Genomic DNA, 26,487 nt, shown 5'->3' with positions numbered 1-26,487 from the left:
AGATTGTTATACAGAAATGGGATAAGTGCAGATTGTGACATTCTGATTTTTGCAAACCTTACACAATGAAAGAGGGTATGATCGAGTGTCTCCACCTGACCCATATTGCATGGACATAGCCTCCTCTGTTTATCAATTTGTTGATATCTGTTGTGGGTTGAGTAAAGGGTTGTACCAAATGGTTGTGCCGAAGCTTGGGAGGAAAAAATTCTGCCCCTTTCTCCTCCACACTGTAGGTTAGCAAGAACACTCACAAATCTGCCTTACTCTGAATGTGACCTTTGATCATGCAAGGATAGTGTTGTCTGCTCAGAGTGGTATTTTGAACTTGAGATGACAGGGAACGAACCGGAGACCAATCCAAGCAAGTGCACTGCCACTGAGCCCAGTTCAGAGGTGGGATCCAGCAGGTTCTCACAGGTTCCCGAGAGTAGGTTACTCATTATTTGTGTGTGCCGAGAGGGGGTTACTAATGGGTGATTTTGCCCCGTGATTTTTGCCTTAGTTACGCCCCTCCTCTCAGCAGTAGCACGCAGAACTTGAAGCAGTCTAGCAGGAGGTGCACCGGCGTGCATGGCAGCCTGCGCCTGCGTGCATTCGTTTCCCGCCCAAGGACTGGCGCAGCGGCTGCGTCCTTGCCACAGCCCCGCCCAGGAATGCCCCGCCCCTGAAATGCCCGGCCACGCCCCCGTCGTGCCCCGCCCATTCCCATTGGCACTACACCACAGTTTGAATCCCACCACCATGGGAACCTGTTACTAAAATTTTTGGATCCCACCACTGGCCCCGTCCCTCTCCATGGCTGGCCTGCACAGGTGAGTGAGGTGCATTTCAGCATCAGGCTCCTCCGAACGCCTTTAGAAACCTGCTTTCCTTTCTCCTAGATGGACCAGCCGCCTTCGACCTACATGATTGCCAACCTAGCCCCGTTGCATTCAGAGCAGCTCCTGCAGGGCCTCAACCTCCTCCGGCAGCACCATGAGCTCTGCGACGTCATCCTGCGCGTCGGAGACGTCAAGATCCACGCCCACAAGGTGGTCCTGGCCAGCATCAGCCCCTACTTCAAGGCCATGTTCAGCGGCAACCTCTCGGAGAAGGAGAACTCCGAGGTGGAGTTCCAGTGCATCGCCGAGGCCGCCCTGCAGGCCATTGTGGAGTACGCGTACACGGGGACCGTGTTCATCTCGCAGGACACTGTGGAGTCCCTCTTGCCCGCTGCCAACCTTCTGCAAATCAAGCTCGTGCTGAAGGAATGTTGCACCTTCCTGGAGAGCCAGCTGGATCCCGGGAACTGCATCGGGATCTCTCGCTTTGCCGAGACGTACGGCTGCCACGACCTCTACTCGGCCGCCAACAAGTACATTTGCCGGAACTTTGAAGACGTTTGCCAGACGGAGGAGTTCTTTGAGCTGACGCATTCCGAGCTGGACGAGATCGTCTCCAACGACTGCTTGAACGTGGTCACCGAAGAGACGGTCTTCTACGCCCTGGAATCCTGGATCAAGTACGACGTGCAGGAGCGCCAGAAGTACCTGGCCCAGCTGCTGCACTGCGTGCGCCTGCCCCTGCTCAGCGTCAAGTTCCTCACGAGGCTTTATGAAGCCAACCACCTCATCCGCGACGACCACACCTGCAAGCACCTGCTGAACGAAGCCCTGAAGTACCATTTCATGCCTGAACACCGGCTGTCTTATCAGACGGTGCTAACCACTCGCCCGCGCTGCCCTCCTAAAGTGCTCTGCGCTGTGGGCGGGAAAGCCGGACTCTTTGCTTGCTTGGAAAGGTGAGGAATTGCGACAGATGGATGCGGTATCTCCTCAGCATGGTGAAATGGCTGCCATGTTCCCCACTGCCTGGAGGAGCAGGGGTGTAGTGGTTAAGAGCAGGTGCACTCTTATCTGGAGAACAGGGTTTGATTCCCTGCACTGCCACTTAAGCTGTGGAGGCTTATCTAATGAACCAGATTAGATTGTGCACTCCCAACACATGCCAGCTGGGTGACCTTGGGCTAGTCACAGTTCTTCAGAGCTCTCTCTGCCACTCTTACCTCACAGGGTGTTTGTTGTAAGGGGGGAAGGGCAAGGAGATTGTAAGCCCCTTTGAGTCTCCTTACATGGAGAGAAAGAGGGGATGTAAATCCAAACTCTTCTTCTTCCTCTTCCATATGAGTGGTGGACTCAAATATTGCAAAAAGAAAAAAGTTGGAATTTGGGATTTGTCTAGTTACTTCAACAGCTGCCTGATCATAAAAATGAGCTGCAGGAGGACAGGCAGACAGTTGAGGCTGAGACAAACGGAAACAGGGAGATCGGGGCGTGGGGGAGGAGCAGAAACTGGAGGGATCAGGGAATGGACGCAGCAGGGACAGAGGGACCTCTGGTGAGTGGGTGCAGGGTGTGCCTTCCTCCAGACATTCTTGTGCCCCCCCCCCCCCCCTGCAATCCTGCAAAATGGTCTGGAGTTTTTTGTTTATTCCTGGTTTTTGGCCACAAGCTTGTAATCTGACAGAGTCTTTAAGAAATTATTGTAGCTAATAGGAAGCCGAGGTTTGCCTCGATCAGTAGCAGCTTGCGCAGGAGGGTTCTGAGAAGAGACCGTTTAAACTAAATGCCAAGTTTAGTTTCCCCTCAGGTTTGATTTTAATGGGATGTTGGGTGAGCAGAGAGCTTTCTTGCATGGCTTTGCTCAGAGTCTCGCTCAAACTATGCTGCCACCATGCAAATAGCGACCAGCACTGATCCTTTTCTGCCTCTCGTTCGTCTTTCTCTGTGAGAATGAACCCCTTATAAATTCAAGAGCAGCAGTGGTGTAGTGGTCAAGAGCAGTTGCATTCTAATCTGGAGGAACCGGGTTTGATTCCCTGCTCTGCTGCCTGAGCTGTGGAGGCTTATCTGGGGAATTCAGATTAGCCTGTGCACTCCCACACACGCCAGCTGGGTGCCCTTGGGCTAGTCACAGCTTTTCGGAGCTCTCTCAGTCCCATCCACCTCACAGGGTGTTTGTTGTGAGGGGGGAAGGGAAAGGAGATTGTAAGCCCCTTTGAGTCTCCTGCAGGAGAGAAAGGGGGGATATAAATCCAAACTCTTCTTCTTGTTCTTCCCTCCATAGTCTTTGGACTCCCTCTGGGTGAGTTCATGGCTCCACCTCCTTGGGCAGCCATTTTGTGGTTGTGCCCACCAGAAATCCAAAGATGGCCACAGACTCAAAAACATTGGAGACCCCCCCCCCCAGTTGGTGTAGAGCAGGGGTAGGGAACCTGCGGCTCTCCAGATGTTCGGGAACTACAATTCCCATCAGCCCCTACCAGCATGGCCAATTGGAGAACATCTGGAGAGCCGCAGGTTCCCTACCCCTGGTGTAGAGGTTACATATTCTTTAGGAAGAGTCATAACAGTGCGATCCTAAGCAGATTGGGCTCTTCTAAGTCCATTGACTTAGAAACAGACATAACAGTCGAGGAAAGATGTTTGCCAGCGGCTTCTCACTCCTTGTGCATGCCTTGAAGGCAGTCATCTACTGATGCCCTTTTTCCCCGTTGTTCTCCTTCGCTTTCCCCAGCGTGGAGATGTACTTTCCCCAAAACGACTCCTGGATCGGTCTGGCACCTCTCCGCGTCCCTCGCTACGAATTCGGGATCTGCGTTCTCGGCCAGAAGATCTACGTGATGGGAGGGATCGCCGCCCCCACCTGTCAAGGCGTCGACTACAACAAACACGAACGGTCTGTGGAATGCTGGGATCCCGACACAAACACCTGGGCGTCACTGGAAAGCATGAACGAAGGCAGGAGCACCCTGGGCGTGGCAGTTCTGGCGCGAGAAATCTATGCCTTGGGGGGCTACGACGGGCAGTCCTACCTGCAGTCAGTGGAGAAATACATCCCCAAAGTGAAAGAGTGGCAGCCTGTCGCACCCATGAGCAAAACCAGGAGTTGTTTTGCTGCAGCTGTGCTGGACGGCATGATCTACGCCATCGGCGGCTACGGCCCTGCTCATATGAACAGGTGAGTGGGGAGGGGGAGAAGGTGGGTCAATCAGGCTCGGAAGAGGAGACTGTTCAGCGCCATGCCTGCCTCAGAGGCTCAAACTGGCAAAGCCTTCAACCAAACGATCGAGTAGGAAGGGGTCAGCTGAAACCTTTAGAAGCCAAGATTGCCAGCATTAAACAGTGACCTCAACCCACCATCAAGAAAGATGTCATGACTTTTCTAGGAATGGCAGGATTTTACCTCATTTAGATGGTAAGGCTTAACCTTTATTGGTGCATGATTACCAGTATCAATTTGATGGGAAATCGGATTAGTACAGGGGTAAAGGTCATAGCGACTCAGATGTTCAGGAACTACAGTTCCGTCCCGGCCTCTGTCAGCATGGCCAGTGGCCATGCTGGTAGAAGAACTGATAAGGAATATGAACCCTGAGTTAGTAGAACCTGGCTTACTGCCGAAAAGATCGTCCAAAAGTCAGCGGTGTGTAATGCGATCGGCGAGAATTAAACAAATTAGGCCTTTGTTAGTTCTTCCTCTGGAGAAAACGCGCATGGAGTTCTTGACGCTCTCAGATCATAACGCTGCCTGTTTTGCAGCAACCCAAGTCTTGAGGGACAAGAGATGCTCATTCGATTCAGATGCATAGACCTTTATTAGGCACATACAACACAGGGACAAAGAAATAGAGTAAATTCAGTAAATAATTCAATACAATATGAGTGGTGTAGGAGGTTAAGAGCTCGTGTGTCTAATCTGGAGGAACCGGGTTTGATTCCCTGCTCTGCTGCCTGAGCTGTGGAGGCTTATCTGGGGAATTCAGATTAACCTGTGCACTCCCACAAACGCCAGCTGGGTGACCTTGGGCTAGTCACAGCTTCTCGGAGCTCTCTCAGCCCCACCTACCTCACAGGGTGTTTGTTGGGGGGGGGGGAAGGGCAAGGAGATTGTAAGCCCCTTTGAGTCTCCTGCAGGAGAGAAAGGGGGGATATAAATCCAAACTCCTCCTCCTCCTCCTCCTTTTCTTCTTCTTCTTCTTCTTCTTCTTCATTAGGCATCAGTAAATAATAGTGCAAGTAACGTGAACAGAAGCCAAGGGAACCTAGTTCAAAACTCGCAGAAGAAATTTGGCTACGGTTTCAGTTACTTCAGCCTCGGGATTGTTGAGCAAAAAAGTCATCTTTGGGTCGATAGGAAGATCCGAGACCCCAGCCGTGGTCAAGGCAGAGTTGTCGGCCCCAAAGCTGTTAGATGCTCATTAGCAATGCTGTAAATCAGCTTGATGCCACTAATTGGAGGCCCGTACAAAACAGCACCTGCGTTCGTTGGCTGTGGGCCGCTTTGGAAGGCCAGGAGCACAACTCCGTTGGCTTTGCTTTGTTTGTGTGATTTGCCTTGAATTGAGGCCTCTGGGCACTTGGACCGTGGCGGGATGGGAAGCGCTTTCCTTGAAATGTCAGCGCTGACAGCCTTCGGGTTCTGTGCTCCGACCGTAGCGAATTAATCTGTTGCAGTCCCCTTTTGGCAACTGTAGGTTTTTTTTAAATTATTTTTTGTCCGGCTGGTTGGAGGCTCTTGCAGCAAGCGGTGGGGCTGAGCCAACAATCTAGTCAAACTAGTAAACAAAACACCTTTTGAATTCTGAATTAAGAACAAAAGAACTAGCCTGCTGGATCAGACCAGAGTCCATCTAGTCCAGCACTCTGCTACTCGCAGTGGCCCACCAGGTGCCTTTGGGAGCTCACCTGCAGGAGGTGAAAGCAATGGCCTGCTGCTGCTGCTGCTGCTGCTGCTGCTGCTGCTCCCGAGCACCTGGTCTGCTAAGGCATTTGCAATCTCAGATCAAGGAGGATCAAGATTGGTAGCCATAAATCGACTTCTTCTCCATAAATCTGTCCAAGCCCCTTTTAAAGCTATCAAGGTTAGTGGCCATCACCACCTCCTGTGGCAGAATATTCCAAACACCAATCACACGTTGCCTGAAGAAGTGTTTTCTTTTATTAGTCCTAATTCTTCCCCCCAGCATTTTTAATGAATGCCCCCTGGTTCTAGTATTGTGAGAAAGAAAGAGAGAAAAATTTCTCTGTGTCAACATTTTCTACCCCATGCATAATTTTATAGACTTCAATCATATCCCCCCTCAGACGTCTCCTCTCCAAACTAAAGAGTCCCAAACGCTGCAGCCTCTCCTCATAAGGAAGGTGCTCCAGTCCCTCAATCATCCTCGTTGCCCTTCTCTGCACTTTTTCTATCTCTTCGATATCCTTTTTGAGATGTGGCGACCAGAACTGAACACAGTACTCCAAGTGCGGTCGCACCACGGGATGTCATGTCAGTGAGGGGGAAAACTTGTTTTCTGCTGCTCCAGAGACTAGGACCAGGAGTGATGGGTTCAAGGTGAAGGCAAAGAGATTCCACCTAAACATTAGGGGAAAACTTCCTGACCGTCAGGGCTGTTTGACAGTGGAATTCACTGCCTCGGGGTGTGGTGGAATCTCCGTCTTTGGAGGTTTTTAAAGAGAGGCTGGATGGGCTTTCTGTCGGGAGTACTTTGATTGTGTGTTCCTGCATGGCAGGGGGTTGGACTTGATGGCCCTTGGGGTCTCTTCCAACTCTATGATACTAGATAGCCCATTCCACTGCTGAACTACTCTTACTGTAAAAATGTCCAGGAAGTATTTTTCTGCTTGTAATTTTGTCCCTTTTGCAAGCCTTGTCCTCTGCTGCCCACAGGAACAGCTCTCTGCCCTTCTCTGACAGCCCTTCGGTTACTGAAAGAGAGCCATCATGTCCCCCCTTAACCGCCTCTTCTCCAGACCAAACATTCCCAAGTCCCTTTCCAAGCTCCTAATCAGCCTCATTGCTCTCCTCTGCACCTGCTCCATTCTGTCCTCATCCTTTACGACAGGAAGCATTCGAAACTGTACACAATACTCCAGGTGATATCTGGCCAATGCAGTGTACTAGGATATCTGGTGATTTAGATGGTGTGCCTCTGTTAATGCATCCCAAGATCACATTAGCCTCTTTTGCTGCTGCATTACAATGGCTGCTCATACCCAAAGATGTTGTCCGCACATGCTTGAGTGGTTCTGTTTGGTTGAGCTAAAGCAGAGTCTGGAGATCCATCAACCACGTTGTCACTCCATTTGGATAACATTTCTTGGACTTCTGGTGTGCAGGAGGGTCCTTACAGACACAGCTTTTAACTGTTTAAGTGTGTAGGAAAAGTGACCCATCCAGAGGTATGATTTTTCAACTGGTTGCACACAATGTAAGGCAGTGATGGAGAACCTTTTTGAAACTGAGTGCCCAAATTGCAACCCAAAATATAGAGCCATTTCATTATGATCTATTTAATTATTTGAGACTTATTGATTTTATTTTGTGCTCTATTCATATATCCATGTTCACTGCCCTGAGCCCTCCGGGGTTAATTAATTAATTAATAAAACCCACTTATTTAACGCAAAGTGCCAACATGGCAATTTAACCTGGATACTGAGGTTTTAGTATAGAAAAAACAGTTGGCTCCGAGGCGCACGTTACTTGGGTTATATTGGTGAAGCAACTGTGCAACACTTCGAATGGGTGAATCACGACCCTAGGAGGGTTTACTCAGAAGCAAGCCCCATTGCCAGCAACCAAGCTTACTCCCAGGTAAAGGATCATGCCCAGGCCAGCCTAGATATGTGTGTGGGGTGTGTGTGATTTTCCACCACCACCACCCCCCGCCACATGACGAACTCTGTGCACGCGTGCCCACAGAAAGGGCTCTGAGTGCCACCTCTGGCACCCGTGCCATAGGTTCGCCACCACTTGTGTAAGGTATATCCCACTTCTGTCTCAAGAGCCCTGAATTGATTTGTGGGTTTTGCTTCCTTGCGTGACCTGGGAGGATCTGTCTTCAGAAGGTTGACCAATCCTGGTTATATGCAGAGCTTTCCGGTGCTATCAAAATGTCTCAAGGACAGCATTCAGATCGCAGAGAGAAGCCCTCATCAACCCAAGAAGTTAGTTTGGTGGGTCCACAAGAGAGGGCCTTCTTGGTGATGGCGCCACAATTCTGGAACACACTCCTCGGGAAGGTGTGCCCAACTCCCTCACTTTCAATCATCAGGAGACAGTTGAAGCTTGTTTTATTGAGGGCTGTATTTGACTGATTTAATTTTTTGTGTATTTATTGGCAGTCCTGACTGCGATTTTTACATTTCAGTCTTCTGTGCATTTTTATAATTGTTTTCTATTATAAGCTGGCTTGATTTCCTTAAGGTAGAAAGGTGGCTAACGAAAGCTTTAAATAAACAAATTTCCTACATCGCTGATGTTGGGCATTAACTCAGCCCAGAGTTGGATCCAGTAAACCTGCCATTTGTCCCCCTCTGCAGCGTGGAACGGTATGATCCTGGCAAAGACTCGTGGGAGACGGTTGCTCCGATGGCTGACAAACGAATAAACTTTGGTGTTGGAGTCATGCTGGGTTTCATTTTCGTAGTCGGAGGCCACAACGGAGTCTCTCACTTATCCAGCATTGAGAGATACGACCCTCACCAGAACCAGTGGACTGTCTGTCGGCCAATGAAGGAACCCAGGACAGGTAGGGTGATGGGAGATGCCCATATTTTAACATTAATATTGTTCTGGGGGGGGGGGTCAGGGATGCACCAGACCCTAGACTTGGGTTCCTGTGATCCTTTTTAAGGATTTCTCTACCCGCTGTTCCCAGGGTGTTCTGTTCTTTTGTACTGTTTGCATTCTCTTTCGTACAAGACCTGCCTCAGTTAGGTCTCACAAGAGTATTTGTTTTGGAGAGTCAGACAAATGCAGACAAATGCAACACAGTGAATTTATCAGCCCCAGTGTGGTGTAGTGGTTAAGAGCAGCAGACTCTTAACTTGGAAAACCAGGTTTGATTCCCAGTCCGTCACATGAGCTGTGGAGTGTAACCTGGAAAACCAGGTTTGATTCCCCACTCTTCCATATGAGTGGCGTACCCTAATCTGGAGAACCGGGTTTGTTTCCGCACTCCTCCACATAAGCGGCAGACTCTAATCTGGAGAACTGGATTTGTTTCCCTGCTCCTGCACATTTATTTTATTTACTTATATTTTTTAATGTATAATCCACCCTTCCCTGCAGGACCCAAGGTAGTGAACAACAACAAAAACAATACAAAAACAGAATAATCATAAAAACATAAACAGCACAAATACATGTCTTGTCGAAGCACAAAAACATAAACAACATAAAAACTTTAAAACCTGCTGGGTGACTGTAGAGAAATGGCTTCCCCCCTTCCTTTTCTCCCCCCCTCCCCTTCTCCATCCAGGCACCAGAGATCTGGAGGGCAGAAAATGCTATGTGCCTAGCAACAGCGGCAGAGGGAGCCAAAAAGGGGTGGTGCAGCCGTGGCGTAGGAGGTTAAGGGCTCGTGTATCTCATCTGGAGGAACCGGGTTTGATTCCCAGCTCTGCCGCCTGAGCTGTGGAGGCTTCTCTGGGGGATTCAGATTAGCCTGTGCACTCCCACACACGCCAGCTGGGTGACCTTGAGCTAGTCACAGCTCTATGGAGCTCTCTCAGCCCCACCCACCTCACAGGGTGTTTGTCGTGAGGGGGGAAGGGCAAGGAGATTGTCAGCCCCGTTGAGTCTCCTACAGGAGAGAAAGGGCGATATAAATCCAAACTCTTCTTCTTCTAATATTAAAGCAGGCAGAAACCTGGGTGAGGGTCTTTTTGTCTTCTTTTTGTCTTGCCTTCTTTGTTCTGGGGAGAGAAGGGCTCTTGGACTGAGAAGGCAGCGGCCATTTCCTAGGCCAAGTGATGTGAGCCCTTCGCAAATGGCAACCGTTTAAGCTCTGAGGACCTACCCTGCTTTCCACCATCGATTAGGCAGGGTATGCAATAGTGCTAGGGAAAGGGGATTCGCATTTTGTCTCCTTTTATTTGTTCTTGCTTGCTTATCTGGTGCGGTGCCGAAAGGTTCTAATGATCGTTCTACTGTTAATAAATACTTTCTCTGCAAACCTTACATTTGGTGGACAGTTCTCTGTGCCACGTGTGCCCCACTGACTTGGACACGCTATTTGATCAGGAAACCGAGGCAGAGGCCTTGCAACAGGTAGAAGAAGCTGAGAGATGCTGGTCTTTCCCAGTGGACAGTCTTCAAAGGATCAGGTGGTGGCAGCATACCCTGAGAGAAAGATAGCCCTCTCCAGGGAAAAGTTGATAACCCCCGGGAGAGCACAGAGTGCGAAATAGGGCCTGCCAGCCATAAGCAAGCCCATTTCGCAACAGTGATGTTGGGCTAGTCACGGTTCTCTCAGGACTCTCTCAGCCCCACCTGCCTCACCAGGGTCTGTTGTAGTGAGAAGGAAAGGAGTTTGTGAGGGATCTCAAGTCTCGTACAGGAGAGGAGGAGGAGGAGGAGGAGGGGGGGAGGAGGAGGAGTTTGAATTTATATCCCCCCTTTCTCTCCTGCAGGAGACTCAAAGGGGCTTACAATCTCCTTGCCCTTCCCCCCTCACAACAAACACCCTGTGAGGTAGGTGGGGCTGAGAGAGCCCCAAGAAGCTGTAACTAGCCCAAGGTCACCCAGCTGGCGTGTGTGGGAGTGCACAGGCTAATCTGAATTCCCCAGATAAGCCTCCACAGCTCAGGCGGCAGAGCTAGGAATCAAACCCGGTTCCTCCAGATTAGATACACGAGCTCTTAACCTCCTACGCCACTGGAGCCCGTTTCGCCATAGTGACGTTGGGCTGGTCACGGTTCTCTCAGGACTCTCTCAGCCCCACCTGCCTCACCAGGGCTCTGTGGTAGTGAGAAGGAAAAGAGTTTGTGAGGGATCTCGAGTCTCGTACAGGAGAGAAAGGTGGGACATATATCCAGACTCCTCTTCTTTCATCACAACCTGTCATGGGGTTTTCAAGGCAGCAGGGTTTAGCGCAGGTGCTTTGCCATTGCTCGTCTTCTGTGTGGGCTCCCCCCTTTGATCTCTCTTTTGTAGTCCTCAAGCATCTCCAGTACACCCTCCCGGGCCAGCCCTCCTTGGCTTCTGGAAGCTGATTGGATTGGACCATTTTGACCATCCGGATTAGTCACACGGAGTACAGCGGGGCATCCATTGAAAATGCTGGGGGGAAGAATTAGGACTAATAAAAGGAAACACTTCTTCACGCAACGTGTGATTGGTGTTTGGAATCTGCTGCCACAGGAGGTGGTGATGGCCACTAACCTGGATAGCTTTAAAAGGGGCTTGGACAGATTGATGGAGGAGAAGTCGATCTATGGCTCCCAATCTTGATCCTCCTTGATCTCAGATTGCAAATGCCTTAGCAGACCAGGTGCTCGGGAGCAGGAGCAGCAGCAGCAGAAGGCCATTGCTTTCCCATCCTGCATGTGAGCTCCCAAAGGCAACCTGGTGGGCCACTGCGAGTAGCAGAGAGCTGGACTAGATGGACTCTGGTCTGATCCAGCAAGCTCGTTCTTATGTTCTTATGATCTTATGCATATTGACACAGCATTAATTTCCTCATTGTCTGGGTACCTGTGTTTTTAAAACCCTTTTTGTAAATTCCTCTCTCAGACGATGCCACTTGTATCTCCTCTTCCCCGCCCCGCTCTCCGCAGGAGTTGGTGCCGCCGTCATTGACACCTACCTGTATGTTGTCGGCGGCCACTCGGGCTCCTCCTACCTGAACACCGTCCAGAAGTACGACCCCATCTCAGACGCCTGGCTGGACACGGCCGGCATGACGCACTGCCGATGCAATTTTGGCCTGACTGCACTTTGAAGAGGCCCCGTTGGTGGACACAACTGGCAGGAAGATCCTGGCCTCACGGAGACCAGAAGCCGCCTCTCTGGGAGCTGGGAGAAAGGGCGGAAGGCTTGCTTGAAATGCAGACAGTTGGCCCCCACTGGTGCCAGTTCTGCGGGCACATCACCACAAAAAAGTTTCAGGGGGGTGCCGTGCGGCAGAAAACCCAGCTACCAGGGAGCTGTGGTCGCACGCGGTCGTAGATAAGGGGTGTGCTCCGTTGCCTGATTGGGCTGTCGACACTCCCTCTCTTGGAGAATTAGGGTCTCTGCTTCCTCTTAGGTGACCGACTTAGTAAACTTGCTTAAGACAAGGGGATCCTTTGAGTCGATCCCGCAAGCAGGCTGTCTTGAATAGAGGTCTGGATGCATCTTTGCATTGGGAGACCCTTGTGGCTTCAAAGTTTTTTTTTTACAAACACTTAACTAAAGGGCTGCCTTTTTCTTCAACTCTAGATTTGTAAATAATCAATGCCATAGTCCATTTGCCTGCACTTCCTTTCTTTCTTTTCCACTCTCCCTCCTTTTCATTTAATAACTTTGCTCAGTAGGTTGGGGTGGATTATAATTTTTTAAAAAATGGCTCGCCCCCCCCCCCCCCCCAGTAAAGGCGTTCAGCTCAGCCATTTCACCCCGCAATTCTTTGGACCTGCCGAATACGTTCAACAATAACTTTACTCATTTGTGCTTGTCTCGCTAGGAAGATTCTCTTACTTACAAGCCTGGCCTAGAATTCAAGCTTTATGTGGCAGATCCTGCAACATTGGTTTTCTGAAATGAGAAGGTTTCCGGTCCCAGGGCCATGGTCCCGCCTCTCCGCTCAGGTCCTGGCGGCCTGTTCCTCTGGTCTCCCGAAGGGAGATTTAATTTAATTTAATGAGCTGAGGACGGAAATCTTGCGCCTGAGGAGGACGCTGCTGTTGCTGGGGTAGAGTGGGCAGAGACCGCCCCCAAATGCCCTGTCCCGCCCCCTGCCCGTTGTGGCTCTGTGGCTGCAGACTCCCCAACAGCTGTAAAGAACGAGTGGTTTTTAAGCATCGCAGCTTTGAAATGGTGCTAAAAGGTTAGCTTTCTAGAAAGGGCGTTAGTCATCGGGTGGGGGAGGGGGAAGGGGTGTCTGCACTACAGCCCCAGCTTGGCAGATGGCAGCCCACTTAGGGAGCCCCCACCCCGCCAGCAAGCCCAAGAGGCGACCGACTCACGCGTCTGATTCTTCCAAGGGGGTGGTTCTGCGTTCCTCTTGGTTCGTCTGTGCCTACGGAAAGCGCGCAGCCGGCGACGAACTGAGCATTTTGTTCCCTGCGAATGAGCTGTTTGGATTTAAGCAGATTCTCTGAGGGGAACTGACGGGAGGGAGCCCTCTGCCCGCCCACCCACTCCCCACAGGTGGCTCTTGCCTTCTTTCTTTTTCTTTCATGGGTGCCCAATGGGCAACGCCGTTCATTTGCCAGGTGCTTCCTGGTTGCTGCACATCCTACCCGCTGCCACTAGGGGTCCCTCTGCCTCAGTGGGGCTTTCCTGTGCTTGGGGGAGGGTGCCCCCCTTGAAGAGCCGTGCCTGCTGAGGCGGCCTTCAGGCGTTCTCCGTGGGCCCCGCCGGCGTTTGGGGGAAGCGCTCCAAGCCCTGCACGGCTGACTTCCAAGCCATTTCTTCACCTTTCCTTTGTGAGCAGGCCCACGTAGATCCCTTTCGTACTTTATAACTACATGCGCTGTTCCTTTTTTGTATTTACAAACATGCAATAATAACTGGAGGGCCTTTTCCTTCAGAGTATGTAAAAGCCAAGTTCTTGTGAGCGGACTTCGTGTGCTCCGAGTCCCGGGAGGGCAACCAGTAGCTGGCAAAGCTATCCTTCATGAGCTCCTCGGACTTAACTAGCATTTAGGCTGGAGGTAGGAGAGGGGTCTGAGACCCCTCTCCTACCTCCGGCCTAAATGCTAGTTAAGTCTGAGGAGCTCGAGACCATGAAGGGCAGCTTTGCCAGCTACTGGTCGCCCTCCCCTCTTTTTCTTTTGAGGGAGGAGGGAGAAACTTTGCATGTCTGCAGACTTTTGCACCCGTGGCGAATTCCTGAAACTGTTCTCCAGATATTCACGGAGGAGTTTTCAAGCGAAGGATGAGCAAGCAAAGAAAATTCTGCCCAGCGGCTTGGGAGTGACTTGTTGATTCTTGTCACGCAACGGTTGTAGCCGCGACCTCGGTGGCGAGTGAGTGGTGGTCAGCGGGAGGGGAGGGTCCGTTTCCTGGGGCTCTGCATGCAGGCGCTCTGTTCAGCCATCGCAGGCAGCTGCCAGGAGTCGTTCCGCTCCGCCGTGTCGAAGGGCTGTTGCGTTTCGGCACAAAGAACGGCTTGGCTAAATAGCTTTTCCCACGAATTCTCTTTCGGCCTCCCTCGCCAAGGTGGCCGTCGACTTCAACTGCGTACTGAGTGCAATTTCAGGACAGACGAAACCGCTCTAGGTGGCCGCCCGAGAGAGCGGGGGGAGAGGGCCTGTGGTGCCACCATTGATGGAAGGAGAGGGCTTAAAAATAGCCTTGAAGGGAAGGACTTTGTGACCATTGGGGAGTTGTGGGATTTCCAGGCTGTATGGCCGTATCCCAGTAGCATTTCTCCTGACGTTTCACCTGGCATTTGTGGCTGGCGTGCAGGCAAAGCGTCAGGAGAAAATGCTCCTGGAACACGGCCATACAAGCCAGAAACCCCGCAACACCCCAGTGATACCTCCCGCAGACGCCTTCGACAATGCGTTGTGCCCACGTTGCCCCCGGCGCCACCTGCAAACCTATTGGCCGTAGTTGTCACCAGCCGTGGATGTTTCTTAGCGTACTTGAATACGCTGGAGCCGAGGGATTGATGCAGCCGGGCTGAATTTGGCCGTGGCAAGACTTGGTCTGCCAAGATCTCTCCTGAAAGAGGCACCGTCCTATTGGAGGGGACCTGCCAGCATTCAAGTTGTCCTGCATGACACAACTTGATTTTTTTATTTCAAGGACCTCTGGGCACTTAGAAGAGAGGCGGCACCATCCTTGCTGAGCAGCTGTCGGACTGACGCCTTGCCATGTAGGGGTGGATTTTTGCAGGTTCATTAAGTGACGCGAAATGTCTCCTTTGCTGTCAGAGAAAGGGGAAACGGCCCTCGTTTCACCTGGGATTGGGCAGGCTGCCTTTTTGCTAATGAATCGATCAGCACTGTGTCAAGTACACGACCTCTGTATCCCGCTGGAGACACCGTCCTCGTTTCTCAGTCTGGGAGTATCATGCCCCCGTTCACCTAAGTGCTTGGGTGCAGGCCTATCGGACATCCGGTTTCAATACCTGCAGGCCGCAATAAGCTAACCATTGTTCGACAGTCTTTCCCTGCAGAGAATGCCTTTTTACGTTAAGGTTTCACCCTCCTGAAGTTATCGTCCAGTTCTAGGGAATAATTTCAAGCAACGTTTAGATTGGTTGTTGTTGTTGTTGTTTTTTAAGGGAAAACACTTTAGAAGTTCTTCCTGTTGTAAGGCTGTTCTCGTGCCTGGAAGGATAACAACTTCAGCGTATGAAAGATGAGGGGGGGAAGGGTCAGCGGCACTCTGCGGGCTGGAACGTTTCACCCAGTGAAAGCTGATGCCCGGAAACGTTGCCTCCCGAGGCCGCAAGAGTTCTGCGGAACGGCTTTGCCCTCCTTCCAGCCGAATGACAAAACCAGGTGAATTTGCAGAGTCTCCCGAGGGGGGGAGAGAAGCCACGGCTGGCTTTTGAGCCACCGGTCCTGCAGGTCCGATTTCTTCCCCGGCACCGTCTTGTTTTCCTTCCACTCATTAGAAGTAGTTCAATTCATTGTGCAAAACTCTCTCCGTGTTCCTTCATTAAAGAACCGGGTGACAATCTCTCTCTGCCTTACACGCTGTGCTGTCACCTCCGCGGTCTGGGGCAAAGTTAGTTTTCCGTGGGATCCTGACGCGGTGCTCTGGCGGGCAAGAGGAAGGGGGCAGGAGTCGTGTCTGCATTTGCCAGACCAGTAGTGCAATTTTTGATGTTTGCATTCTACCTTCCCCCGTGTTCCTCTTTTTGGATTACAGACACGGCACTGGAGTTGAGCAGGGAACTGCTCCGAGAAGGATTTTGTTTGTTTGTTTGCTGAATGTGATAATGCTTCGTTATCATTGTGCCAGTATTTCATTTGATCGTGCAAGGTTTACTAAATAAAGCTGTGAAAGTGTGAGGTGCCTTTTCTCTTTTCATTCCTCTTTGCTCTTGTTGTCTCTTTTCTGTCATCCCCCTTTCTTACCATTCATAGAATCATAGAGTTGGAAGAGACCACCAAGGACCATCAAGTCCAACCCCCTGCCATGCAGGAACACACAATCAAGGCACTCCCTACAGATGGCCATCTCTTTAAAAACCTCCAAAGTAGGAGAGTCCACCACACTCGGAGGTAGTGCATTCCACTGTCAAACAGCCCTGATGGTCAGGAAGTTCTTCCTGATGTTTAGGTGGAATCTCTTCTCCTGCACCTTGAACCCATCACTCCTGGTCCTGGTCTGTGGAGCAGCAGAAAACAAGCTTGCTCCCTCACCAACGTGACATTCCTTCAAATATCTAAACACGGCTATCATGTCACCTCTTAACCTTCACTTCTCCAGATAAACATCCCCAGCTCCCTAAGTCTCTCCTCGTAGGGCATGGATTCCTGACCTTTGACTATTTTGGTCGCCCTCCTCTGGACCCGTTCCAGCTTGTCAATGTCCTTCAATTGCGGTGCCCATAACTGTACACAGTATTCCAGGTGAGGTCTAGCCAATGCAGAATACAGAGGTACAACTTGTAAAGGGTATTTCTTTACCATTCGTTGTTTGTAAAGGGTATTTCTTTCCCAAGCCTTTGTTTATGCTTGTGGGAGTTTTTGGAAGTTGCCGTGGTCTAGTTGCTTTTTTTCTTTCACCAACCCAGCTTTTTTTCCACCATATGCTTATAACTGCGCTGTTTGGAATATAAGACATCCCCGGAAAATAAGACGTAGTAGAGGTTTTGCTGAAGTGTGAAATATAAGGCATCCCCCAAAAGTAAGACGTAGCAAAGTTTTTGTTTGGAAGCCTGCCCGACGAACAGATCACAGAAAAATAAGACATCCCCGGAAAATAAGACACAGCGCATCTTTGGGAGCAAAAATTAATATAAGACACTGTCTTATATTCGGGGTAACACGGTATGGCTGGCTGTGGAGAGAAACACATCTCAATCATGAGATGCCTCTAAGGATGCCAGCCGTAGATGCGGGTGAAATGTTTGGAGGAAAAACTCCCAGCCCGTGGCCACCCAGTCCAGAAGACCCACAGCAGCCACCGTGGAAGTGGTTCATGGCTTTGGGGCTGAGACCTGCTTCACGCAGCAAAGCTTGTGGGCTGGGATCCATCTGAGCCAGCATCCCGTTGCAACCAGCCAAGGGGTGATGTTTGCAGGACGTTTGCACACAGAAGGAAGGCCAGTTCTCAGCAGTACCGCATATACTGGCGTATAAGACTACTTTTGAACCCTGGGAAATCATCTGTAAAGTCTGGGGTCATCTTATATGCCGGGTACTGAGCGGGTGGTACTGAGCGCCCAGGATCTGGAGCAGCAGCTCTGCTGTTGCTGCTGCTCTGGCAGCACTGCGGTTCCAGTTCCCTCACTCCCTGAACACTTGAAACTTGCCCTACTCTAAGCGTGGCCAGCCATGCCTGCCTGCCTCCTATATTGCCTGTGCAACTGCACCCCGTCGCCACCCCCTGCCATGATCCCTAGTGCAACTGTCCAGTCACGCTCCCCAGAGGGAGAGATGATCCTGGAAACGAGGTGAAGATGTGAAAGGGAAGTCCAGAGTTTCTCCCTCTTCACTCTGAGTGGGAAAATTTCCCCAAGTTTGGGGCACAATTCTTTGGAGTTCTCCTAGAGACGTCCAGCAGCTGCATGTCATAAGCATTTGACATAGTCTTATACGGCGAGTCTATCCCAAACTCTATATTTTAACTGGAAAAGTGGGGCGGGGGGGTTGTCTTATACGCCCAGTCGTCTTATACGCCGGTATATGTAGAAGACTTCAGTGATTCCACCAGGAACAGGAGTTGTCTTTGACTGGGACCGGGTTTGATTCCCCACTCCTCCATCTGAGCTTATCCAGTGAACTGGATTTGTTTTTGCATTCCTACATGCCAGCTGGGTGACCTCGGGCTAGTGACAGTTCTCTCAGAACTCTCTCAGCCCCACCTGGCTCACAAGCTGTCTGTTGTCAGGAGAGGAAGGGATTTTGTAAGCTGGTTTGAGACTCTTTACAGTTGAGAAAAGCAGCATGTAAATCCAAACTCTCTTCCTCATCATCCAGATAATTTATAAAAAATATTGAACAGTCCCAGATCCCCTGGCAGCAGCAGGAGGAGGAGGAGGAAAGGAAATGTACCAGCAGCAACAGCGGACTGACCACCATGGAGAACAGCAATTCAGGAAAGGCTGTGGGGGGGGGGGGAGTAGCTGGGAGGGTCACTCTGGTCCAGCATCTCTATCTCACTTCCCCCCCCCAGCCCATTTCTTAAAGGCAGTTGGTTTAATAACTTTGCAGATAGAGGAGTCATCTAGAATTTTGGGACCCCTCAGCTTACCCAACTGGAACAACCCCACCAGACCAATGGTGCCCAGGTGCTTTCGAGGGAGGGAGGCTGGAGGTGGTGCCAGAGCCCCCCGTGGGCCCCGGATGTCTCCCTTATAAGGCCACTGACTTCTGGTCATGATTTTTACCATAGTGAAATAAGAACAATTTACAGCATGGTTTCCTCTCTTCTTTTTTAAGCCTGATTTAAACTACTGATGGTGAATTTAAATATAAGTCAGTTTTTTTTTTCTGTGCGATTTATCTGAATGATCGGCTGCCGTACCAATGAAATACAGTGATTCAGAAACAAGTAAGCAAAGCAAAGCATTTTATTGTCATTGTGCACACTGGCAAAATTTACAACAGCAACATTCCTCAGTAGCACTTTTACAATTTCAGACTCATCCCCATCCCACTCACTTTCTCTCCTTCCTCCACACATCCCTACATGGCCCCAAGAAACACATCGACCACGAAGCAGCGGGAGTTCAACAATGCCACAGCTCTAGAGTAGAAGCTGTCTCTAAGCCTCTTTGTCCCTAGTTTTTTGATAGACCTGCTTATGCCGTCTGCCGGGGATGGTCACAGTTCAAAAAAAGAGAGTGTGCTGGATGAGAGGCGGGCAGATGAGGGCACTTATGTTAGCCTTCCAGAAGGGTGCTGCAGAAGTACATTATCTGCCAAGGAGGACGTGAGGGGTCCAGCTGACCCACAAGTAGCCACCCATTAAGATCGAGTGAGTGCGCCAAAATCACCCCCACACCCCTCCCATGGAGAGGCACCCCCATCGGGGCCAGGAACCTGCCATGGGTCCACTGGACACCCCTCGGACCGGCCCCGTCAGGCTACCACTGCCGTCCTCCACCAACTGAGGTAAATGGGGCAGGTGTCACCCTGGGGGCATTTTCTCCCAGTACGCCTCTGGGGTCCTGCACATTGCTTAAGCACCTAACATTTTCATTGTTGGAGAGAGGGATTTATTTATTTATTATATTTATATACTGCCCTCCCCAAAGGCTCAGGGCGGTGTCCATCAATAATAAAACAGTTTAAAACGTCATCATAATATATAAATTTACATAAAAAATACATAAAATACCGAGACTACCGATGGCTTCAACCCCTCCCCCTGCAGCTCTTTGCGTACGTTGTTGACATATTTCTCCAGCATTGTGGCACGCCTCCTGATCACAGCTTTGTCTGTCCAATTTGACATTATGCCTGCAGCAGAGGGAGGGAAAGGGTTGGCTCAGAGACAGCTCGTGCCCACCACCCCCTTCATTCATTGATAACCCGCCTTTTGGGCCCCAACAGGGCCCAAAAAACCCCTTATATACATTTATTTATTTATTTATTTATATACCGCCCTCCCCAAAGGCTCAGGGTGGTGTCCATCAATAGTAAAACAGCTTAAGACATCATATATAATTTATATAAATACATAAAATAACAAGACTCCAAATGGCTTCAGCCCCTCCCTCCCCCTTTATGTACCCACGGGAGGCCAGCTGTTCTTATGGCGGAGTTGACATCATCCCGGCTGGCCAAACACCTGGCGGAACAGGGTCAGGACACCTGAGCCTGCAGAGCTTTGTAAGTCCCTGATCTCACCTGGAAGCCCTGTTCCTGGGTGGGAACCAGAACCCATTAAAAGCCCTGGCCCTTGTAGGAACCAACCCCGGATCATGCCAAGGGGCCAAGGAGAGGATCACTGAGTAGGTCGCATCCACTGATGAAGCCGGAGGGGCCTAGAAAGGAGGCGGTTATAGGGAGGACAGTCCACTCAGATAAGAAAGCAGGGCCAAGGCCGTGAATGGCTTTGAAGGTCAGTACCAAAACTTTAAACATGACCCGGTACTCGATAGGCAGCCAGAGCTGTTGGTACAGGACCGGCGTAATCCTAACGTATACTAAACATTGCATTCAGAACAGGGTTTTAGAAGCCCCTTCAGCACAACATTTTGTGGATTCAAGACATTCAGGAAGAACTGAGATCTGAGAGTCTGCGTATTGTATGCCTATAAGGACTGTTTACATATGTTGACGTGGGACAAAAAATGTTCGCTTCGATTGGAAGCCAGGCTCGTTTTCACTTTCAGATCCTTCTACTTCGCCCCACGGCTTGAATAATGAGATTGATTTCTCAGGTTAATTGTAAATATGATTCTTTATTGTGGAATGCGATAAGCCAGAAGCCGGTCCTGTTGAGCTGTGCCTTTGGCTTGGTAAGTCTTGGCGGGACCCGTGAAGTCACAAAACACATCGCTGATTAGGTTCTGAGATACATCATTATCAAGTAGCTGCTACATGGATAAGTTTCCTACCGGGGAACAGCGATTAGACAGACGTTGTAGCAATCGGTAATTGACGAGAAGACGTTTGTTTGCAATTAGCCCAGTACTTGGGAACTTTTTGCACAAACCACACTTTACGTGAGTCTGTTTAATAATGAGCTGTTTTATAAATCAAACAAATTCTTTTGTAATCTCAAACTTTTTATTGAAATACTAGCAGCAAAACCCATTGTGGGGGAGATGCAGCGGCCCCCAGCAAAGCGTGGAAGAGGAAGCATCTCCCGCTGTGAGGGGCTTTACGGGGGCTTTAGGACCCCCCCCCCCCCGCTCCTGGCATTGCATTGCCACTTACCTGGTTCTCAGTTTGTGGCTTGGGGGGTGGGAGAGGTCACACAGGTGTGGTTTGGGGCAGGAGGGAAAGTGAGGATAAGAGGAATAAGAATTTGTATTTATACCCCCTCCTTTCACTCCTGTAAGAGATTCAAAGGGGCGTACAATCTCCTTTTCCTTCCCCTCTCACAACAAACACCCTGTGAGGTGCGTGGCACTGAGAGAGCTCTGAAGAACTGTGACTAGCCCAAGATCACCCAGCTGTCATGTGTTGGAGTGCACAAGCGAATCTGGTTCACCAGATAAGCCTCCACAGCTCAAGTGGCACAGTGGGGAATCAAACCCGGTTCTTCAGAACAGTGGCGTAGTGGTTAAGAGTAGCTGTACTCTAATCTGCAGAAATCAGGTTTGATTCCCCGCTCTGCCGCTTGAGCTGTGGAGGCTTATCTGGGGTGTTAGTTGTGAGGGGGGAAGGGAGAGGAGATTGTAAGCCCTGTTGAGTCTCCTACAGGAGAGAAAGGGGGGATATAAATCCAAACTCTTCTTCTTCTTCTACCTCACAGGGTGTTAGTTGTGAGGGGGGAAGGGAAAGGAGATTGTAAGCCCCTTTGAGTCTCCTACAGGAGAGAAAGGGGAGATATAAGTCCAAACTCTTCTTCTTCTTCTACCTCACAGGGTGTTAGTTGTGAGGGGGGAAGGGAAAGGAGATTGTAAGCCCCGTTGAGTCTCCTGCAGGAGAGAAAGGGGAGATATAAGTCCAAACTCTTCTTCTTCTTCTACCTCACAGGGTGTTTGTTGTGAGGGGGGAAGGGAAAGGAGATTGTAAGCCCCTTTGAGTCTCCTACAGGAGAGAAAGGGGAGATATAAGTCCAAACTCTTCTTCTTCTTCTACCTCACAGGGTGTTTGTTGTGAGGGGGGAAGGGAAAGGAGATTGTAAGCCCCGTTGAGTCTCCTGCAGGAGAGAAAGGGGGGATATAAATCCAAACTCTTCTTCTTCTTCTACCTCACAGGGTGTTAGTTGTGAGGGGGGAAGGGAGAGGAGATTGTAAGCCCTGTTGAGTCTCCTGCAGGAGAGAAAGGGGGGATATACATCCAACTCTTCTTCTTCTTCTTCTTCTTCTTCTTCTTCATCACCACTACACTACGCTGGCTCTCCAGGATGAGCGCCTGGGGTGGGGAGAGGACGGCAAGGCGAGGCTTGGGGTGGTTCGATTGGGGTAGGGGGGAACAAAGTGAATTTGGGTTGGGGGAGGGTGGAAAAGTGAAGGTTCTGGTGGGGGAGGGTGGAAAAGGTGAGGCATGGGTTGGGGGAGGATTGGAAGGTGTGGGGTGAAGGTTGGTAGGTGAGTATTAGGGTGGGGAGGGTGAAGTACATTCTGGAAGCTGTGTAATCTCAGTTATAACAAACCAATGCTGCTTTGATATATGTAAGCAGGAGATGCACCATATTGATCCACTCCACCTCTCTCCTGAGGCTGCCTCCCTTCTGCTTATGAGCTTCTAGTCAATGGTTGTGGCCTCCTGAGAAGTGGCTTGAACTTGGGGACATCCCCCAAGAGGCAACCAGGAATCGTGCTCATTCCCTGCCAGAGGTCAAGCACAGGTCTCCAAGGGTGCCAGCACCTGTCCACAACTAGAGTCTTCCTGGGGCTAAAGAGCACAGGGGCCCGCAGAGACCCTGGCAGCAAGCTCTTTTGGGGTTGCCTCCCATGCAACACAGGTCTCTGGGTCCGTCCCAGGCAAGGCGCAAAACCTGGAACAGACTGGCAGGAGAGACATGGAGACCAGCTTCTCAGACCACAGGTTCCAAAGTCAAGGATGGGTGCTGCTCGTGAGGGCGCCAGCATTTTATACGGTGGAAGGAAATAATTTGGAAAGTGTTGACAAAGAAAGATCAGTAGGGCAGAGGGCAAGAAGGAATCAGGAAAGAAGAAGAAAAAGAGTTTGGATTTATGTCCCCCCTTTCTCTCCTGCAGGAGACTCAAATGGGGCTTACAATCTCCTTGCCCTTCCCCCCTCACAACAAACACCCTGTGAGGTAGGTGGGGCTGAGAGAGCACCGAGAAGCTGTGACTAGCCCAAGATCACCCAGCTGGCGTGTGTGGGAGTGCCCAGACTAATCTGAATTCCCCAGAGAAGCCTCCACAGCTCAGGCGGCAGAGCTGGGAATCAAACCCGGTTCCTCCAGATTAGATACACGAGCTCTTAACCTCCTACGCCACTGCTGCTCCAATAATAAGACTCTTAACCTCCTACGCCACTGCTGCTGAGAGAAGCAGCTCATGGTGGAGATCTACGGAAATTACGGGGCTGGCATACTCACCAGTGCCTTCCATGCATAGGTGTCAAACTCGCAGCCCTCCTGATGTTATGGACTACAGTTCCCATTATCCCCTGCCAGCATGATTCTGGCAGGGGATGATGGGAACTGTAGTCCATAACATCTGGAGTGGTGCGAGTAGGGTGTCCTTTTGAGATGATTCTCATCATTGTCATTTGATCCCCCCCCCCGACCTCTGAGGCTGATTTAAAACAACCATCGAAAAGAAATTGAGCTGAAGAAAATTAGCACCTATAAATCGGAGCAGAGAAGAGCATTGGGACTTGATGACAGGAGAAATGATAGGGGGGGGGGGCGGAAACAAAGTGAAGTTTTAATTCAAGGGGAAAAGGTAATAACAAACCATGATAGATTTTCACACACACACCAGGGCAAGTGTTAACTCTGGTGAATGACGGGTCCTGCATTTGCCGCTGTGATGGAAATAGACGCTTGGCACGTATTGGGAAGATCTGCGTCTCTGGGAAAGTTCCTCTCAAACCCCAGAATGCTGAATGCGCTCGGGTAAGGGAAGAAGATAATTAAACTTTTATCAAGCAAATGCCAACTTTATCACTCAAATGTCAGCGCTCATCTTCATAATAGCAGAGAATGCTTTACAAACACCACATCTGAGAATCCCAACCTCCCTAGTAATTTGACTGATCTTTTTTTATCTCCCTCTTGCAGGTGAGCCGCAGGCTATGAAACTGCGGTGCCGAGCATATAAAGGCTTCGAATTTGATGCAGGGAGAGATATAAGACACCAGCCGCATATGCTGCATGCACGCCCACGCAGACACCCTCCTCTGCATTTGTGATTAGCCTTGGAAGTGTGGGGAGGGCCCACGGCTTGATGCCCGAGCGCCTGATCTGCATGCATAAAGCAGCCTTATATACTCAGGGCCGTAGTAAAAAATTCCCTAATATCACCACAAAAAGGTGTAACCGAGTCACTTGAAGGACGCTTCTCTCTGCAAAGAGGGAAGAGCTGCACAGGCGTCTGAAGGGAAGATCTCTGAGGTTAAGACACTCTCTATAGCACGGCGGTAAAAGGACACCAGGAGTTTTCCATTCAGTTGTTGTTTCCTTAAAAGTCTCAGATAGTACAGTCTTTGCTGGGCCTTCTTAACCACCGCGGTAGTTTGTACGCCCCAGGTCAGGTCCTCTTTAATCATGACGCCCAGAAATTTAAAACTAGCCACCCGCTCTACTTGATCTCCATTTATAGTCAAGGGCTGAATTTCTGAGCTATTCCTTCTATAGTCCACTATAAGCTCCTTTGTCTTGTTATTATTATAGTAATTATTATAGTAATTATAGTAATAGTAATTATAGTAATTATAGTAATAATTATAGTAATATTGTAATGGCCTATGGCTCTACAATAAAGTTGACGACTTGAATTATCTGTATGCAGTGGCGTAGTGCCCTGGGGGCGCGGCTGGGGTGGGACCGGTTGTTAAATTATTAGAATCCCACCACTCCTCACACTGATGAGGTAGCCACGTTCCAATTTCCATCCTCAAATGTCCTCGATCTTAGTCAACGGAACCGAATCAGACTTACCTGAGTCTAAGGGACCCCATTCAGTCCCACCAAACCTCTCCTGCAGCGCCACCCCCCCACAAGCGAGGGCCACCCCATCCCCAGGCCTGGGAGTCCCACTTACTTGCTGGCTGGCCCAGCATCACCACGAGGCCTTGCAGAGCGTAGAGGGCCTGAAGTTCTTTCTGTAAGTTGTTCACATATTTTTCCAGCATTGTGGCGCGCCTCCTGATTACAGCTCTGTCTACCCAATTTGACATTTTGCCTGCAGTAGAGGGAGGAAAAGGGATGGCTCAGAGACACCTCATGCCCACCACCCCCTTCATTCATTGATAACCCACCTTTTGGGCCCCAACAGAGACCCTAAATATATATACCGCCCTCCCCAAAGGCTCAGGGCGGTGTCCATCAATAGTATGATGGACCATCAATAGTAATATATGTATATATGTATATATATATATACACACCGCCCTCCCCAAAGGCTCAGGGCGGTGTCCATCAATAGTAAAACAGCTTAAAACATCATGTATAATTTATATCAATACATAAAATAACAAGACTCCAAACGGCTTTAGCCCCTCCTTCCCCCTTTATATACCCACGGGAGGCCAGCTGTTCTTATGGTGGAGTTGACATCATCCCGGCTGGCCAAACACCTGGTGGAACAGGTCCGTTTTACAGGCCCTGCGGAAACTTTGTAAGTCCCGCAGGGCCCTGATCTCACCTGGAAGCCTGTTCCACCAGGTAGGGGCCAGAGCCGTAAAGGCCCTGGCCCTTGTAGAGGCCAGTCGGATCGCCTTGGGGCCAGGGATCACCAGTAGGTCCGCCTCCGATGAGCGGAGGGGCCTAGAAGGGCGGTATAGGGAGAGACGGTCCCTCAGGTAAGCAGGGCCAAGGCCGCGAATGGCTTTGAAGGTCAATACCAAAACTTTAAACTGAGAAGGATCCACTCAGCAGCAGTCGTGGTAACAGCAGAAGCAGTTAAGGAAAAGAAAACGCAGGAACCCAGGCGTTGTTCACTTCAAAGAACAGAAGGGTTTTATTCCTTGTTTCCAAAAGCACAAAACAGTCTGACAGAGTGCAGCGCAGCAACTGGATAACCAAAGCTCGCATAGAGCAAACTGTTCTGTGCATACATATAGAGACATTCAACCAATCAGGGAGCAGTGATGCAATCACACTAGATGTGCTTGGTCATGGTTGCATCACCCACCTGAAACTAGGTGAAAGGTGGAGGATTGCATCAGCCAAGCTGTCAAGTAGATTTTGGTGATCTAATTGTCAAGTCCTAACACCCCTTCCAAAAACTACTATGACAGCACCTTTATTACTTTCAGCTGTTCTAACATTGTCTGATGCTTATTCTGTGACACAGCTTTAGTAAACACATCAGCAACATTTCGCTCTGTCTCAACATAGGCGAGTTGAATAGTTCCATTCTGTACTAGCTCTCTAACATTCTGGTACTTTACTCCTATGTACTTAGTGTAGTAATGCACCGCTGACCCAGCAGCACCGTGGTCGAGCGCTGGAACACCTACGCTCCTACGGCCTTCTGGTCGCACCGCACCCCCACTCCTCATC

General features: G+C 50.2%; 2 protein-coding genes across 2 annotated transcripts in view; both read left to right on the top strand.

The window, feature by feature from the left end:
- The window catches only part of LOC125426437 (MAM domain-containing glycosylphosphatidylinositol anchor protein 2-like), a 221,584-nt gene extending 220,765 nt beyond the window's left edge, over window positions 1-819 (top strand). Inside the window, exon 5 of the mRNA XM_048484695.1 lies at window positions 816-819. Within this exon, the coding sequence (XP_048340652.1) occupies window positions 816-819 (4 nt within the window). The remainder of the gene's footprint in view (window positions 1-815) is intronic.
- Window positions 758-13,674, top strand: KLHL28 (kelch like family member 28). Its single transcript, XM_048486241.1, has 4 exons — window positions 758-1,783; window positions 3,559-4,002; window positions 8,373-8,581; window positions 11,613-13,674. The coding sequence occupies exons 1-4, from the start codon at window positions 885-887 to the stop codon at window positions 11,774-11,776; spliced, it is 1,716 nt and encodes a 571-aa protein (XP_048342198.1). The 5' UTR covers window positions 758-884; the 3' UTR covers window positions 11,777-13,674.
- The last annotated feature ends 12,813 nt before the right edge of the window (window positions 13,675-26,487 follow it).

This window comes from Sphaerodactylus townsendi, linkage group LG02 (assembly GCF_021028975.2).
Source record: "Sphaerodactylus townsendi isolate TG3544 linkage group LG02, MPM_Stown_v2.3, whole genome shotgun sequence".
Classification (NCBI taxonomy): Eukaryota; Metazoa; Chordata; class Lepidosauria; order Squamata; family Sphaerodactylidae; genus Sphaerodactylus; species Sphaerodactylus townsendi.
This window is presented reverse-complemented; position numbering and strand designations above follow the sequence as displayed.